Source organism: Trichomycterus rosablanca, chromosome 20, assembly GCF_030014385.1.
Source record: "Trichomycterus rosablanca isolate fTriRos1 chromosome 20, fTriRos1.hap1, whole genome shotgun sequence".
Taxonomy (NCBI): domain Eukaryota; kingdom Metazoa; phylum Chordata; class Actinopteri; order Siluriformes; family Trichomycteridae; genus Trichomycterus; species Trichomycterus rosablanca.
The window spans coordinates 19,764,057-19,780,028 of record NC_086007.1 but is presented as its reverse complement, the minus strand read 5'-3'; the positions used below and the strand labels follow the sequence as shown (position 1 = coordinate 19,780,028).

General features: G+C 40.2%; 1 protein-coding gene across 1 annotated transcript in view; it reads left to right on the top strand.

The window, feature by feature from the left end:
• Positions 1-14,625, top strand: part of exoc3l2b (exocyst complex component 3-like 2b) — a 72,320-nt gene extending 57,695 nt beyond the window's left edge. The window contains exons 7-13 of the mRNA XM_063016984.1: positions 207-307; positions 395-508; positions 1,261-1,396; positions 6,442-6,564; positions 9,032-9,187; positions 12,251-12,372; positions 14,012-14,625. Coding sequence (XP_062873054.1) covers positions 207-307; positions 395-508; positions 1,261-1,396; positions 6,442-6,564; positions 9,032-9,187; positions 12,251-12,372; positions 14,012-14,294 — 1,035 coding nt within the window. The 3' untranslated portion in view covers positions 14,295-14,625. The remainder of the gene's footprint in view (positions 1-206; positions 308-394; positions 509-1,260; positions 1,397-6,441; positions 6,565-9,031; positions 9,188-12,250; positions 12,373-14,011) is intronic.
• The last annotated feature ends 1,347 nt before the right edge of the window (positions 14,626-15,972 follow it).

The window sequence follows — 15,972 nt, the reverse complement described above, 5'->3', positions numbered from 1 at the left end:
AGGGAGTGGCTCTCCGTACACAAAGCTGATCCGCATATGAACTCACCTCGCGCAAGTGAAAAGATGCAGTCGGCTACTGCACACGAGTCGGAGGGGGCGTGTGTCAGTTTCGCTCTCCTCAATCAGGGGAGAAAATGCATAAAAATGTGTAGATGCACACTTCTGTTCCACAAAATTTATTTTAGGATGTTGTTGTTACGTTGCAGAGGACACAGGGGGATCTTGAACGATCTGCAAAAATAAACCGAGGTCTGGGCTCACGAGTAGCACAGTGCAGTCTTAATGGACTTGCAGACTTTTTATACAGGTAAGAAAATGTTACCTGCTAATAGTTATTAATTTGTTTATTTATTTATTTGTAGCTTAACCAGATTTTGTTCGTATCTGTTTTAAGTTTTCAAAGAAAGGTAGAGATGTTCCATGAAGAGCTTGTTAATGCTTTTGGGGAAAATGAAGATGGCTATGTTTCCAAGACCATCGCTTTAGCCAACTGCTGTCCACCTTTCAGGTACTGGTCTCCAGGTGCAATTTTAGGCAAAGTTTATTGATTATATACACCGATCAGCCATAACATTCAAACCACCTTCTTGTTTCTACACTCACTGTCTATTTATCAGCTCCACTTACCATATAGAAGCACTTTGTAGTTCTACAATTACTGACTGTAGTCCATCTGTTTCTCTGCATGCTTTGTTATCCCCCCTTTCATACCACTACAGAGTAGGTATTATTCAGGTGGTGGATCATTCTCAGCACTGCAGTGACACTGACATGGTGGTGGTGTGTTAGTGTGTGTTGTGCTGGTATGAGTAGATAAGACACAGCAATGCTGATGGAGTTTTTAAACCCCTGACTGTCACTGCTGGACTGAGAATAGTCCACCAACCAAAAATATCCAGCCTCGGACTTTACATCTACAAGGTGGACCAACTAGGTAGGAGTGTCTAATAGAGTGGACCGTGAGTGGACACGGTATTTCAAAACTCCAGCAGCGTGTCAATGTCACTGCAGTGCTGAGAATGATCCACCACCTAAATAATACCTGGTCTGTGGTGATCCTAAAGTGGTCCTGACCATTGAAGAACAGGGTGAAAGCTGAGATGGAGAATAGATGAAGTACAGTCAGTAATTGCAGAACCTCAAAGTGCTTTTAAAATGGGCAGTGAATGTAGAAACAAGGAGGTGGCTTTAATGTTATGTCTGATTTGTGTATGTGTTAAGCTAGTTCATATTACATGTCTCTTTGTGTACTGTGAACAGGGGTTTCATAAGACGTTGTGTACAGTGTGACCCCGCTGTGAGTGAAGACTCTGCTCGCAGAGCTAACAAGGCCCTGGATAGGATTGTTAACCTGAGTGTTAAAGTGCTGAATGACAGAATATTTGAACACATCCGGGTGAGTCTGCCTCACACACACTTTACACGACTGTGTTTTATATAGGCATACACCAACATGTATAATTTACTTGGGGTTTTATCTAAATAGTTTATGGATTTTTGTCATATAAGGGCTTTAAAATGTAAGTTGGTTTAAAAGGGTTTAAAATGTCGATTTTAAAAAGTGTCACCTCGTGCAAATTCAATGCAAGGATCTGCTATGTGTATTGATAATTTTTTATTGCTTTTTGAGTGACATAATTACATTTGTAACAGTATACAAAACAAAAACAGATGGAGGATGAAGAGAGGGAGACCAAATATGCACCGGAAGAACTTGGCGTGTCGGCAGTTTAGAACAGACTAAAACACTATATACTGCACAATTGTTGAGCCACAGCTGTTACAAACAACAACATTATGAACACAGTAACAATCCACATTTGCAAAGACACAATTCCTCTATAGACAGTCGAGGAAGAAGCTTTCAGAAATATTAATTAAAACAGTGGATTCCAGGTACAGTGTATCACAAAAGTGAGTACACCCCTCACATTTCTGCAGATATTTAAGTATATCTTTTCATGGGACAACACTGACAAAATGACACTTTGACACAATGAAAAGTAGTCTGTGTGCAGCTTATATAACAGTGTAAATGTATTCTTCCCTCAAAATAACTCAATATACAGCCATTAATGTCTAAACCACCGGCAACAAAAGTGAGTACACCCCTAAGAGACTACACCCCTAAATGTCCAAATTGAGCACTGCTTGTCATTTTCCCTCCAAAATGTCATGTGATTTGTTAGTGTTACTAGGTCTCAGGTGTGCATAGGGAGCAGGTGTGTTCAATTTAGTAGTACAGCTCTCACACTCTCTCATACTGGTCACTGAAAGTTCCAACATGGCACCTCATGGCAAAGAACTCTCTGAGGATCTTAAAAGACGAATTGTTGCGCTACATGAAGATGGCCAAGGCTACAAGAAGATTGCCAACACCCTGAAACTGAGCTGCAGCACAGTGGCCAAGATCATCCAGCGTTTTAAAAGAGCAGGGTCCACTCAGAACAGACCTCGCGTTGGTCGTCCAAAGAAGCTGAGTGCACGTGCTCAGCGTCACATCCAACTGCTGTCTTTGAAAGATAGGCGCAGGAGTGCTGTCAGCATTGCTGCAGAGATTGAAAAGGTGGGGGGTCAGCCTGTCAGTGCTCAGACCATACGCCGCATACTACATCAAATTGGTCTGCATGGCTGTCACCCCAGAAGGAAGCCTCTTCTGAAGTCTCTACACAAGAAAGCCCGCAAACAGTTTGCTGAAGACATGTCAACAAAGGACATGGATTACTGGAACCATGTCCTATGATCTGATGAGACCAAGATTAATTTGTTTGGTTCAGATGGTCTCAAGCATGTGTGGCGGCAATCAGGTGAGGAGTACAAAGATAAGTGTGTCATGCCTACAGTCAAGCATGGTGGTGGGAATGCCATGGTCTGGGGCTGCATGAGTGCAGCAGGTGTTGGGGAGTTACATTTCATTGAGGGACACATGAACTCCAATATGTACTGTGAAATACTGAAGCAGAGCATGATCCCCTCCCTCCGGAAACTGGGTCGCAGGGCAGTGTTCCAGCATGATAATGACCCCAAACACACCTCTAAGACGACCACTGCTTTATTGAAGAGGCTGAGGGTAAAGGTGATGGACTGGCCAAGCATGTCTCCAGACCTAAACCCAATAGAACATCTTTGGGGCATCCTCAAGCGGAAGGTGGAGGAGCGCAAAGTCTCGTATATCCGCCAGCTCCGTGATGTCGTCATGGAGGAGTGGAAAAGCATTCCAGTGGCAACCTGTGAAGCTCTGGTAAACTCCATGCCCAGGAGAGTTAAGGCAGTTCTGGGAAATAATGGTGGCCACACAAAATATTGACACTTCAGGAACTTTCACTAAGGGGTGTACTCACTTTTGTTGCCGGTGGTTTAGACATTAATGGCTGTATATTGAGTTATTTTGAGGGAAGAATACATTTACACTGTTATATAAGCTGCACACAGACTACTTTTCATTGTGTCAAAGTGTCATTTTGTCAGTGTTGTCCCATGAAAAGATATACTTAAATATCTGCAGAAATGTGAGGGGTGTACTCACTTTTGTGATACACTGTATGTCTTACCTCGAAAATACTTCATGTTAGTCGCTATTGGAGTTAGTTGGAATTGGAGATATTTAAAGTCGTCCACTTTTAAAAACATTGTTTTATTTGTTAAAGGGAGAGCTATGGGTATACAATACTTAAATATTGAATAAACAATACAAATTGTATTCATTGCAACTGTTTCACGCATACTGATTTCATCATATACCGACGAGGCATAACATTATGACCACGGACAGGTGAAGTGAATAACACTAATTATCTCTTCATCACGGCACCTGTTAGTGGGTGGGATATATTAGGCAGCAAGTGAGCATTTTATCCTCAAAGTTGATGTGTTAGAAGCAAGAAAAATGAGCAAGCGTACACCTTATTGGTGTATATTGTGTCATTTTGTGGACCTTATAGTACTCAAAACCTTCAATATATACAGTACCAGTCAAAAGTTTGGACACACTTTCTCATTCCTGTGGTTTTTCTTGATTTTTTTTCAATTTTCAACATTGTAGATTAATAATGAAGACATTCAAACTATAAAGGAACACATATGGAATTATGTAGTGAACAAAAAAGTGTTAAACAAACCAGAATGTGTTTTATATTTTATATTCTTTAAAGTAGCCATCTTTTGCTTTGATGACAGCTTTGCACACTTTTTGGCATTTTCTCAATCAGCTTCATGAGGTAGCCACCTGGAATGGTTTTCAATTAATGTTTGTGCCTTGTCTAGAGTTAATTTCTGGAATTTCTTGCTTTTTTAATGTGTTTGAGACCATCAGTTGTGCTGTGCAGAGGTAGAGTTGGTCAAATATAAAACATATTCTGGTTTGTTTAACATTTTTTTGTTCACTACATAATTCCATATGTGTTCAGTATTAATCTACAATGTAGAAAATAAAAATGATCAAGAAAAACCACTGAAGAGAAGGTGTGTCCAAACTTTTGACTGGTACTGTACATGGTGAAATTAAAACATTTTTATATTCTATGTACTTATGACAGTAGAATAAGCCACATACATATAAAAAGTCCCAGTCATACAAAAAATAACATACCGTGATATACCGTGAAATCGTCAGAATCTTAAAAAATACCAGGATACTAATTTTTCGTCATACCGCCCAGCCCTAGTATATTTATTTAACCATGAAAGAAATGTGTTAAATAAATGGTGGTGCAGTCACACTTTATATTTTCTATTTAAAAACAACACAGCTAGACTTCATGCACTTTGTAACAATTAGGGTTGGGGTGGGTCCTGAGTCTATGCTGAATACTAGACAGGAATGTGCTCTAAACAGGGTTCTAATACAAGGGTCATACACACTCTCCCATTCTGTCTCACATTTAAATCTAAGGGCAATAGTTGGCTTGAAATTATGACTTTAATATGGAGAGACATTTTGACTTAACAACAATAGTTTGCATTGGGCGTTTTTTAATTAAAGCACATACTAACATGCTGTGTCTGTTTACTAGACAGAAGTGGAAGCTATTACCACGGTATTCCAAAAGGGTTTCCCTATTAATGACACTGTGTGTCCTTGTTACTTAATTACATGCATCCGTGCTGTTGTTTAGTTCATTTCTATTATGACCATATTTTTATTTACACAACAAAGATTGGAAATCTGTATTTTTGTACATACACAGATCAGCCATAACATTAAAACCACCTCCTTGTTTCTACTTACCATATAGAAGCACTAGTTCTACAATTACTGACTGTAATCCATCCATCTGTTTCTCTACATACTTTGTTAGCCTGTTTGTACCCTGTTCTTCAATGATCAGGACCCCCATAGGACCACTACAGAGCAGGTATTATTCTCAGCACTGCAGTGACAATCACATGGTGGTAGTGTGTTAGTGCGTGTGTTGTGCTGGTAAGAGTGGATCAGACACAGCAGCGCTGCTGGAGTTTTTAAATACCGTGTCCACTCACTCCCCACTCTATTAGACACTCCTACCTAGTTGGTCCACCTTGTAGATGTAAAGTCAGAGACGATCGCTCATCTATTGCTGCTGTTTGAGTTGGTCATCTTGGGGGAGCTGTTGGCTGGATATTTTTGGTCAGTCCAGCAATGATAGTGAGGTGTTTAAAAACTCCAGCAGCACTGCTGTGTCTTATCCACTTATACCAGCACAACATACACTAAGACAACACCACCATGTTAGTGTCACTGCAGTGCTGAGAATGATCCACCACCCAAATAATACCTGCTCTGTAGTGGTCCTGTGGGGGTCCTGATCATTGAAGAACAGCTTGAAAGTGGGACTACAGTCAGTAATTGTAAAACTACAAAGTGCTTCTATATGGTAAGTGGAGCTGATGAGTTTTAATGTTATGGCTGATCGGTGTATATTATTATATTATTTATTGTGTATTTGTTGAAAATATCTACGTGTCATGTGTTGAAAGTTAAATGCGTCTCTACTAACCGGTCAAACACACACCCATAAACATGCACATAAATTATAAGTGATCCCTTGTCGGTCGTATGACTCTGTCTAAGAATATAAAGAATATCTTATCAGTGTTTCCTCTTCGGTTTGTTCTCAGGGATGTTGGCTTACAGCGAGGCCACGGATAAAACATAAAAATAGTTTGTTTTGACAAACACAGTCGAACAAGATGTTTTTGGCCGAACGCCACTCATTAAGTCCAGTGCCCGCATTTACGCTGGGCATTGCCAGCCCTCGTGGGCTACAAAGGCTCATCGTGCATCCTCTTTGCCTAAGAATGGATTTTTTTTTTTAGGCCTTGTTGTTTTAGCAGGAAGCCCATTCCAACCTCTGGAATCTAAGATATGAAAACTCTCCCATCCTGAACATGAGCAGAAAAGTTCAGTGGTTATTTTTTTTTTTTTTCATTTCTGATGTACGTGTTCTGTCTTGGTACTTGCAGCCATTCTTTGATAAACTGGTGAAGCGGAAATGGCTGAGCAACACTGAGGCTTTCGACCAGATCATTTCCCTCATCAAGGAACACTTCAAGAAGTTCAGGAGGATGGACAGCCCACCATATCAGGTCCCTAAACACTGCCACTATTTACTGTTTACTGTTTTACATTAACTTTTATTATAATTGTATGCATTATATTTTCTGTCGTGATTCTGTTGTCAAGTGAGTACACTGGGTGAGTAAAATGGGTGGCTTTGAATGAGCTTGGTTTAAAAATAGTGTGATATTTTGTTATGATTGATTGATTGATTGATTGATTACTTTATTGATTCCCAAAGGGAAATTGCGGTGTTACAGCAGCAATTTACAATTATCACAAACATCACACAATGACATTACAATGTAGTACAGGAAAGAATAAAAAAAATTAGACAGTAATGTAATACAAGTAAGATATAAAAATTACAAAAATATATAATATATATAAATAATATAAAAAATATATAAGAATATAAGACATCTAAGAATATAAGGGCGGGAGGGGGGGTAAGCTTTAAAGGTGCACCAGAGTTGGGGTTTCGAATACATCGTATCGAATCTCAGCTCTGCCTTTCCGACTGGGCTGGGCGGCAGCATGAACAACGATTGGCTGTTGTTCAGGGTTAGAGGGTAAGAAAGTCGGATCATGGGTCCTCATAAGTGGTGCGACTGCGGCCCCTGCTGGCTGACTGATGGCGCCTGCACAGGGCTGAGGAATAATGCTGATGGGGTGTGGCCCTCCGTACACAGTGCCCGTCAAGTGTATGAACTCGACTCGTGTAGGTGAAAAATGCAGTCTGTACTGACTGTATGTGCCGGAGGGGGCGTATGTCAGTCGTGAGGCGTCCTCAGTCAGCGGTGAAGGGTCGAATCAGTATAGAGGACGCATTCAGGGTAATTGGACACGACTAGATTAAAATAAGTTGACTCTCGCCTCACAGCAAGAAGGTCCTGGGTTCGATCCCCAGGTAGGACGGTCCGGGTCCTTTCTGTGTGGAGTTTGCATGTTCTCCCCGTGTCCACGTGGGTTTCCTGCGGGTGCTCCGGTTTCCTCCCACAGTCCAAAGACATGCAAGTGAGGTAAATTGACCATGACTGTGTTCGATGTAACCTTGTGAACTGATGAATCTTGTGTAATGAGTAACTACCGTTCCTGTCATGAATGTAACCAAAGTGTAAAACATGACGTTAAAATGCTAATAAACAAACAAACAAACAATATACTACTGTAAATCCCCCCGCCCCCTCTGGTCTGTGAAATAGACCACTGAAGTCGTTTCGTCATTTTGTAGGCCACGCCATGTTGTTATGCCCATATTTGGTAACCCGGGTCTAAGAGAAATTTTGAATGGGAAATATGAATGGAGATTTCGCAAATTGCCTCTCTCGCATCCTGTAGCCATAAAAAATTTTCCAAAGCTGTTACGTTTTGTTCTATGGAGATTCTTCTGTCTTATCACTGGATCCTCTGAATTATGAAGTCGTTAAAGAGTCAAAATATGAATATTGCTACATGTAAGCTAATGCTACTGCGCACTGAATTGACATCACTAGACTGGAAACCTCTTAATGTTTTCTTTTTTTTTTTCTTGTATAAGCCTCTTAAATGAGCGCACAAAGCAGCGCGATTCACCGGTGTAACAGTGGAGTGATATTCACAAGTTTTGGTTGATATTTTTAGTAGGTAGCTACATTAAAGTAGAAAGCAAGGATGGTCGGGTGTTACGCCTTCGGTTGTACTCACCAAAAGCGAGCCGCTCGTTCCGTTGATTTGATTGGTGTACTTCAGTGACGTCCAATTAATGTGCAGTAGCATTAGCTTTCGTGTAGCATTATTAGTATTACGACCCTTTAACAACCTCGTAATTCAGAGGATCCAGCGATGTACAGGAGAAAAATGTACACAGGACAAAACGTACAGGGTTCTGAACATGTTTATTTAGCACAGGATGCGTTAGAGCCGATTTTTTGAAAACCCCGTTCATTTTTCCTATAGGAAATCTGAGTTAGACCCGGGTCTCCAAATATGGGCATAACGAGGACTACAGAATGACGCACGACTTCAGTGGTCTATTATATCTTATATGATACCGTTCCATGGTGCAAAAAAGGCTGGGGACTGCTGCCCTAAAACATGTATTAATTACTAGAATAAAACATTAATAGCAAGTACCAACTGTTGCATTCACATTGGATCCATAGAGGGTATTTATAGCCTATCCCAGCTTTTCAATGGGTGCAAGGCACAAAGTAACACCCTGGACAGAGCGCCAGTCCATCGCAGGGCAGATACACATACACTCATGCACATACTCATACTTATTAACCTATAGGGCAATTCAGTGTCTCCAATTAACCTGACTGCATGTTTTTGGACTGTGGGAGGAAACCAGAGCTGGGGATCGAACCCAGGACCTTCTTGCTGCGAGGAAACAGTTCTACCCACTTTTTAAAACATTCCAGAAAATTTTTTTTCACATTTATTCTGTATTATGTTATAAATGAGTATTTATGAGTATAAAATTATGTTTTTTTTTCATTTGCCTTTTTGCAGATCCTGGTGGGAGAGGTCCATCGGCGAGTGATGACTGAATATATTCGTGCCATCATGAGGGGCCGAATCATCTGCACGTCACTTAAAATGAGGAAGAGGATGGCAGGCCGTCTCCGTGAGGAGGGAAAGCAGCTTAAAACACTCTTTAAAGAGCTGGTAAGAGACGTAGTTCTTTTTTCATGTGGAAAAAGTGACCATTGCAGGATATGATGACAATTCCCACAAACCCTCCACAGCATCAATAAAACACACAGTCATTTCCGTGAACATGAATGTTTACTGTCATGGCAAGGAATTAGGTTGTGTCACTGTTTGTATATAACTCATATACACTGATCAACCATAACATTAAAACCACCTCCTTGTTCCTACACTCACTGTCCATTTTATCAGCTTCACTTACCATATAGAAGCACTTTGTAGTTCTACAACTACTGACTGTAGTCCATCTGTTTCTCTGCATGCTTTGTTAGCCCCCTTTCATGCTGTTCTTCAATGGTCAGGACCCCCACAGGACCACCACAGAGCAGGTATTGTTTAGGTTGTGGATCATTCTCAGCACTGCACTGACATGGTGGTGGTGTGTTAGTGTGTGTTGTGTTGATATGAGTGGATAAGACACAGCAGCGCTGCTGGAGTTTTTAAACTCCTCACTGTCCCTGCTGGACTGAGAATAGTCCACAAACCAAAAATATATCCAGCCAACAGCGCCCCGTGGGCAGCGTCCTGTGACCACTGATGAAGGTCTAGAAGATGACCGACTCAAACAGCAGCAATAGATGAGCGATCGTCTCGGACTTTACATCTACAAGGTGGACCAACTAGGTAGGAGTGTCTAATAGAGTGGACAGTGAGTGGACTATTTATTTTGTGTCTGATCCACTCATACCAGCACAACACACACTAACACACCACCACCATGTCAGTGTCACTGCAGTGCTGACCATTAAAGGGGGCTAACAAAGCATACAGAGAAACAGATGGACTACAGTCAGTAATTGTAGAACTATAAAGTGCTTCTATATGGTAAGTGGAGCAGAAAAAAATGGACAGTGTGTAGATACCTGTAAATGACAGTTACAAAAAATAACAAAGCTACTGTTTATAGGGTCATCTCCATGACCCTCCACCCCCAACACCACCCCCTTCTACTTCTGTCTTGCCCCTCCTTGCTCTAGTCACAATATCCATTTGTCACCTCTGTGGACAACAGGATGACTTTGTTTATGGAAGAGCGTCCGACCATGGGACTTTGAAGCCATGGCTGACCTCTGAGGTTAAGCTGCGAGTCCGGAATAACACTCCGCATACAGTGTGCATTAATAGCTCTCCTAAATTACAGTGGAATGTATAAAGAGTGCTAAAGTCTCCTGGTAATATGTTTTACAGGCTTTAAATTAACTTTGTAATAAAATAAAACATTCAATGTCACAGAGGTAAATCCAGTAACAAAAAATATTAAATATAAAGCCTTCTATTTATGTACAACCCCAAATCAGAAAAAGTTGGGACAGTACGTTTACTTTCACTTTTATTTGATTGCAGACAGATTGAACCCAAGATATTTCATGTTTTATCTGCTCAACTTAATTTCATTTTTTAATAAATAAAATTCCTGCATTTCAGGTCTGCAACACATTCCAAAAAAAGTTGGGACGGGGGCAATTTAGGGCTAGTAATGAGGTGAAAAACTAAACGATGTGATTCCAAACAGGTGATTGTAATCATGGTTTGGTACAAAAGCAGCATCCAGGAAAGGAGTCTAAAAACAATCTACCACAAAGAAATATTGGAAGGGATTTGCATATTTCTCCCTCTACAGTGCATAATATCATTTAATGATTCAAGGAATTGGGAGGAATTTCAGTGCCTAAAGGCCAAGGGTGCAAGCTTAAGCTGAACACCTGTGATCAACGACCACGCAGACGGCACTGCATCAAGAACCACCACTCAACAATAGCTGATGTAACCACATGGGCGAGGGATTAGTTTGTCAAATCTTAACATGTTGTTATGTCAAGCATAACAATACGACGTCCATGCATTTTTCATCAAGACAATGCAAAACCACATGCTGCACACATTACAAAGGCATGGCTGCCGAAGAAGAGGGTACAACTACTGGACTGGCCTGCGTTAAGATGACCCCGTACTGTTGCACATCTTAAGACGTGTTTGCAGAAAGAATGGGACAAAATCAAACCTAAAAACACTAAATCGCTTGGTTTCCTGTGTGTTGTATCCGGTGCCAAACGTCCTTTAAGCGTGGTGAAAAGGAACGGCAATGTGTTGCAGAATTGAAATGCAGGAATGGAGGTTTATTAATAAATGAAATGAAGTTGAGCAGATAAAATATGAAATATCTCAGGTTCATCCTGTCTGCAATGAAATAAAAGTCAAAGTAAATGTAAGAAACTCTGTGTTTTTTGTATTTGCATTTTCCATGCTGTCCGAACTTTTTGGGGGTTGTAGCTTTTTACATAAAATGCTGAATAAAAAAACATTAATCGGAACAGCTAGATACAAAAACCATACGATTTATTACATCTTATAAAACATAAAGTATGTATGGCTTACTTTACAAAATCATTTGTCCAGAAATGGGATCTTATGGGGCTTTTGTCTCCAATTTGATGATCTATTGACTATTTTATATATCATTATGTCTGGCATCTTCAACTTGTCTAAACCAGAGACACACATGACTATTCTCAACACCCATGCCAAATCCCAAATAATCTTTATTTCACTGCCTGTGATTTCTGTACACAAAAGAATAAAACAGCTTTCTAGACTCATGTTTAATAATACATTTGAGATTTGGCCAAGTAGCTATATCTATATTAGTATTAATCTAAATATTCAGCTATATACTGTATTGTCTGTTGAAAAAAAGTTACTAAACACCTTTTCATTATAAGTAAATCTAAACTAAATGGCCAACACTACACCAATTGTTAACAGGTGTTTACAATCTATTGTATAATATACATTATATGCAACATTGTGGCAGCAGTGTTTTATGAAATGCCTTATCTCTTATTAAGATGGGTGTTATGGATTAAATGTAGTAAACTCAAAATTAATCCAAGCTTTTGGAATGTCCAACAAGCTTACTGTGGAGGGTCAACACATTTTGGATAAATAGTTTAGGCACTTGTAACGATATAATAGATGTAAAAGATATATATTGTTCTAAATGCTGTTTTTGTACCTCAGGAGTCCTCAGCTTCATGGCTAGACAGTGCTATTCCTCACATATCGGAGATCATCCTGTTGGAGGACATACCCTCAATCCAAATGGAGGTTGCCATCCTTGTCCGGGAATTCCCCGATGTACGGTGAGTGTCCAGAGAGTTACCCTGAAAAACCTTGTTGCCTGTTCATTTGATGGAGGTCAGTTCACAGGGATCTTATTTGGCAATGTACGACCATTCAGCCCGATGGTGAAATGGGGCGGGAGTTGTGAAAGCAAACAAGGCCTCTGTGACTGGGACTTCCTGATTTTTATGAGAGTCTGTTTGGTTATCCTAGATTCACATAAAAGCCAAGAAGTTCTCCATCTCTGAGTAGAAACAAAGACAAAGTAAAAATACAGGCATCCTGCCCAGGCCTGTGGTTTAACCTGGAGAGGGCAGTTGTCTGCCCTGTAATCCCATATGACTACATAAAGCTGAGAAAGCAAAGTTTTGTGGAGTTAGTGGAACATAAAGCAGTATACTTTAAAATTACAGTTAGTTCTAGAATTATTCGTGCCAAGCTCACCTATTTCCCCACTTACTCACCTCCTATTTTCTGGATTTGCCTCAATGAGCAAGTTTAAACATCAATTGCATAAAAATTTATACAGCATTTGATATGTTATTAAAATGATCGCAGTCATTTGTAAATTCTCTCCGACCTAAAAATAATACTAAACATATACACTGATCAGCCATAACATTAAAACCACCTCCTTGTTTCTACAACCACTGTCCATTTTATCAGCTCCACTTACCATATAGAAGCACAATTTTAATTACTTTGTTAGCCCCCTTTCATGCTGTTCTTCAATGGTCAGGACCCCCACAGAGCAGGTATTATTTAGGTGGTGGATCATTCTCAGCACTGTAGTGACACTGACATGGTGGTGGTATGTTACTGTGTGTTGTGCTGGTATGAGTGGATCAGACACAGCAATGCTGATGGAGTTTTTCAACACCTCACTGTCACTTCTGGACTGAGAATAGTCCACCAACCAAAGACATATCCAGCCAATAGCGCCCCGTGGGCAGCGTCCTGTAACCACTGATGAAGGTCTAGAAGATGACCAACTCAAACAGCAGCAATATATGAGCGATCGTCTCTGACTTTACATCTACAAGGTGGACCAACCAGGTAGGAGTGTCTGATAGAGTGGACAGTGAGTGGACACTGTATTTAAAAACTCCAGCAGCGCTGCTGTGTCTGATCCACTCATACCAGCACAACACACACTAACACACCAACACCATGTCATTGTAACTGCAGTGCTGAGAATGATCCACCACCTAAATGATACCTGCTCTTTTTCCTGTAACCCAAAGACCACAGCTGCCATTATTTCTCTAAACATTCTGAATGTTGTTTTGATGATGATATGCACTGTAGAGGGTGAAATATCTACAATTCTTGCTATTGTTTATTAAAAATTACTATTCTGTCACATCCATGTTGCAAAGCATTTAATGAAATCTAAACAAAGCCTGCATTTAAAACACACAGGTGAGTAGTGAGCAGAAGAGTGCTTTCTTGTGGACTACATAAAAACAGTAGATTAAACATTTACTGTTTTGCTTATGTTTTGTCATAAAGTTAGGTATTAGTTAACAACAGATAAATGAATAGAAACATCTCCTGCGAATTTATTTAAATCTGTTTGATTCATATTTGGAATCTTACAAATAAAGTCTATCTACTATATAACAATAAATGAGGAACATAATTATTCTTTTTCTACAGGAAAAAGCATGTATCTGCCATCCTGAACATCCGTGGAATGACTCGCCAGGCCGAGAGACAGGAGATTCTCAACATTGTGAAAGACATTGAGAACAGCGACAGCCTCTCTCAGCTTCCTCGAGACCAAGCTCTGTTCGCCGACGTGCCCGTGACATCTGAGGTTCACTGCCTGAACATGGGCCTGAGCCGCATCGCCCTTACCGCCTCTTCCTTTTTTTCCAGTTTCAGGGGCCGCCGACAGAGGAGGACCTCGACCAGGGAAATCCAGGATGACATGCTGTAACAGATTTTTAAAATAGACTAAACTGGCTTAGTGAACTTTATAAAACTGGGGTAGAGCAATGAGCAGTGTTCAAATGAAAAACCTGTGTCATACACAAGGACGTTTGTCTATAATTAAAAAAAAATGTCTGAGCTGAAATAAGGGCTGTACACCGATCAGCCATAACATTAAAACCACCTCCTTGTTTCTACAGTCATTGTCCATTTTATCAGCTCCATTTACCATGTAGGAGCACTTTGTAGTTCTACAATTACTGACTGTAGTCCATCTGTTTCTCTGCATGCTTTGTTAGCCCCCTTTCATGCTTTTCTTTAATGGTCAGGACCCCCACAGGACCACCACAGAGCAGGTATTATGTAGGTGGTGGATCATTCTCAGCACTGCAGTGACACTGACATGGTGGTGGTGTGTTAGTGTGTGTTGTGCTTTTATGAGTGGATCAGATGCTGTGTCCACTCACTGTCCACTCTATTAGATGATCGCTCATCTATTGCTGCTGTTTGAGTTGGTCATCTTCTAGACCTTCATCAATGGTCACAGGACGCTGCCTACAGGGCACTGTTGGCTGGATATTTTTGGTTGGTGGACTATTCTCCGTCCAGCAGTGACAGTGAGGTGTTTAAAAACTCCAGCAGCATTGCTGTGTCTAATCCACTCATAACAGCACAACACACACTAACACACCACCACCATGTCAGTGTCAGTGCAATGCTGAGAATGACCCACAACCTACATAATACCTGCTCTCTAGTGGACCTGTGGGGGTCCTGACCATTGAAGGACAGGGTGAAAGCAGGCTAATAAAAAGCATGCAGAGAAACAGATGGACTACAGAGTGCTTCTATATGGTAAGTGGACAGTGTGTGTAGAAACAAAGAGGTGGTTTTAATGTTATGGCTGATTAAAAGCAGATTTCAATTTGTGATCAATTATAAAAGTTGTTGTATGAACATGTAGTGAGGAGTAAATACCAAAGATTTGCACATTGGTAGTCAGATAGCAGACTTACATTGCTTTATAATTCTGTGCATTCCTAATACATGTAAAATGAATGTGTATAAACAGTCCGCACATTTTTTAGAACTATAAGGTAATAATTCTACTAGTAATCCAGTATTATCTTTAGGGCAAGGATGACTAAAAAGCACAACTTGACTTCTTGTCAGGAAATAGCTGGCAACCGCAGAGACATGGACTGTAAAGTATTTTCCATATACAGTCGACCCTTGACTTACGAATTTAATTGGTTCTGAAGGGCTGTTCTTAAGTCAAAATGTTTGTTAGTTAAACCTATTTTTCATATAAGAAATCATGTAAATAGAATTAATCCGTGCCAGACCTCCCAAACCCCCCCTTACCTAACTTTTCAAATGTCTTAAATGGTCTTTTTTGTTATAAATACAAGTATATTTTCCCTTAATCCTAAATTATAGAATAGACATTAATGTAATAAACAATAATAAACAACAATACACAGTAGTACTGTACTGTACATAAAAACACACATCACATTTCAGTACAGTACGTGTGCTGTACTATACACCATAATAAATTTCCTTCTTTTTTTTCTAAAATGTATCCACCAGAAACAACAATAACTCTCATATTTCTCTATTATCTCCTTCGTTATTTCAATAGTGTTGTATTTTGTAGGTGTAATTGCACGAAAGAGAGAATA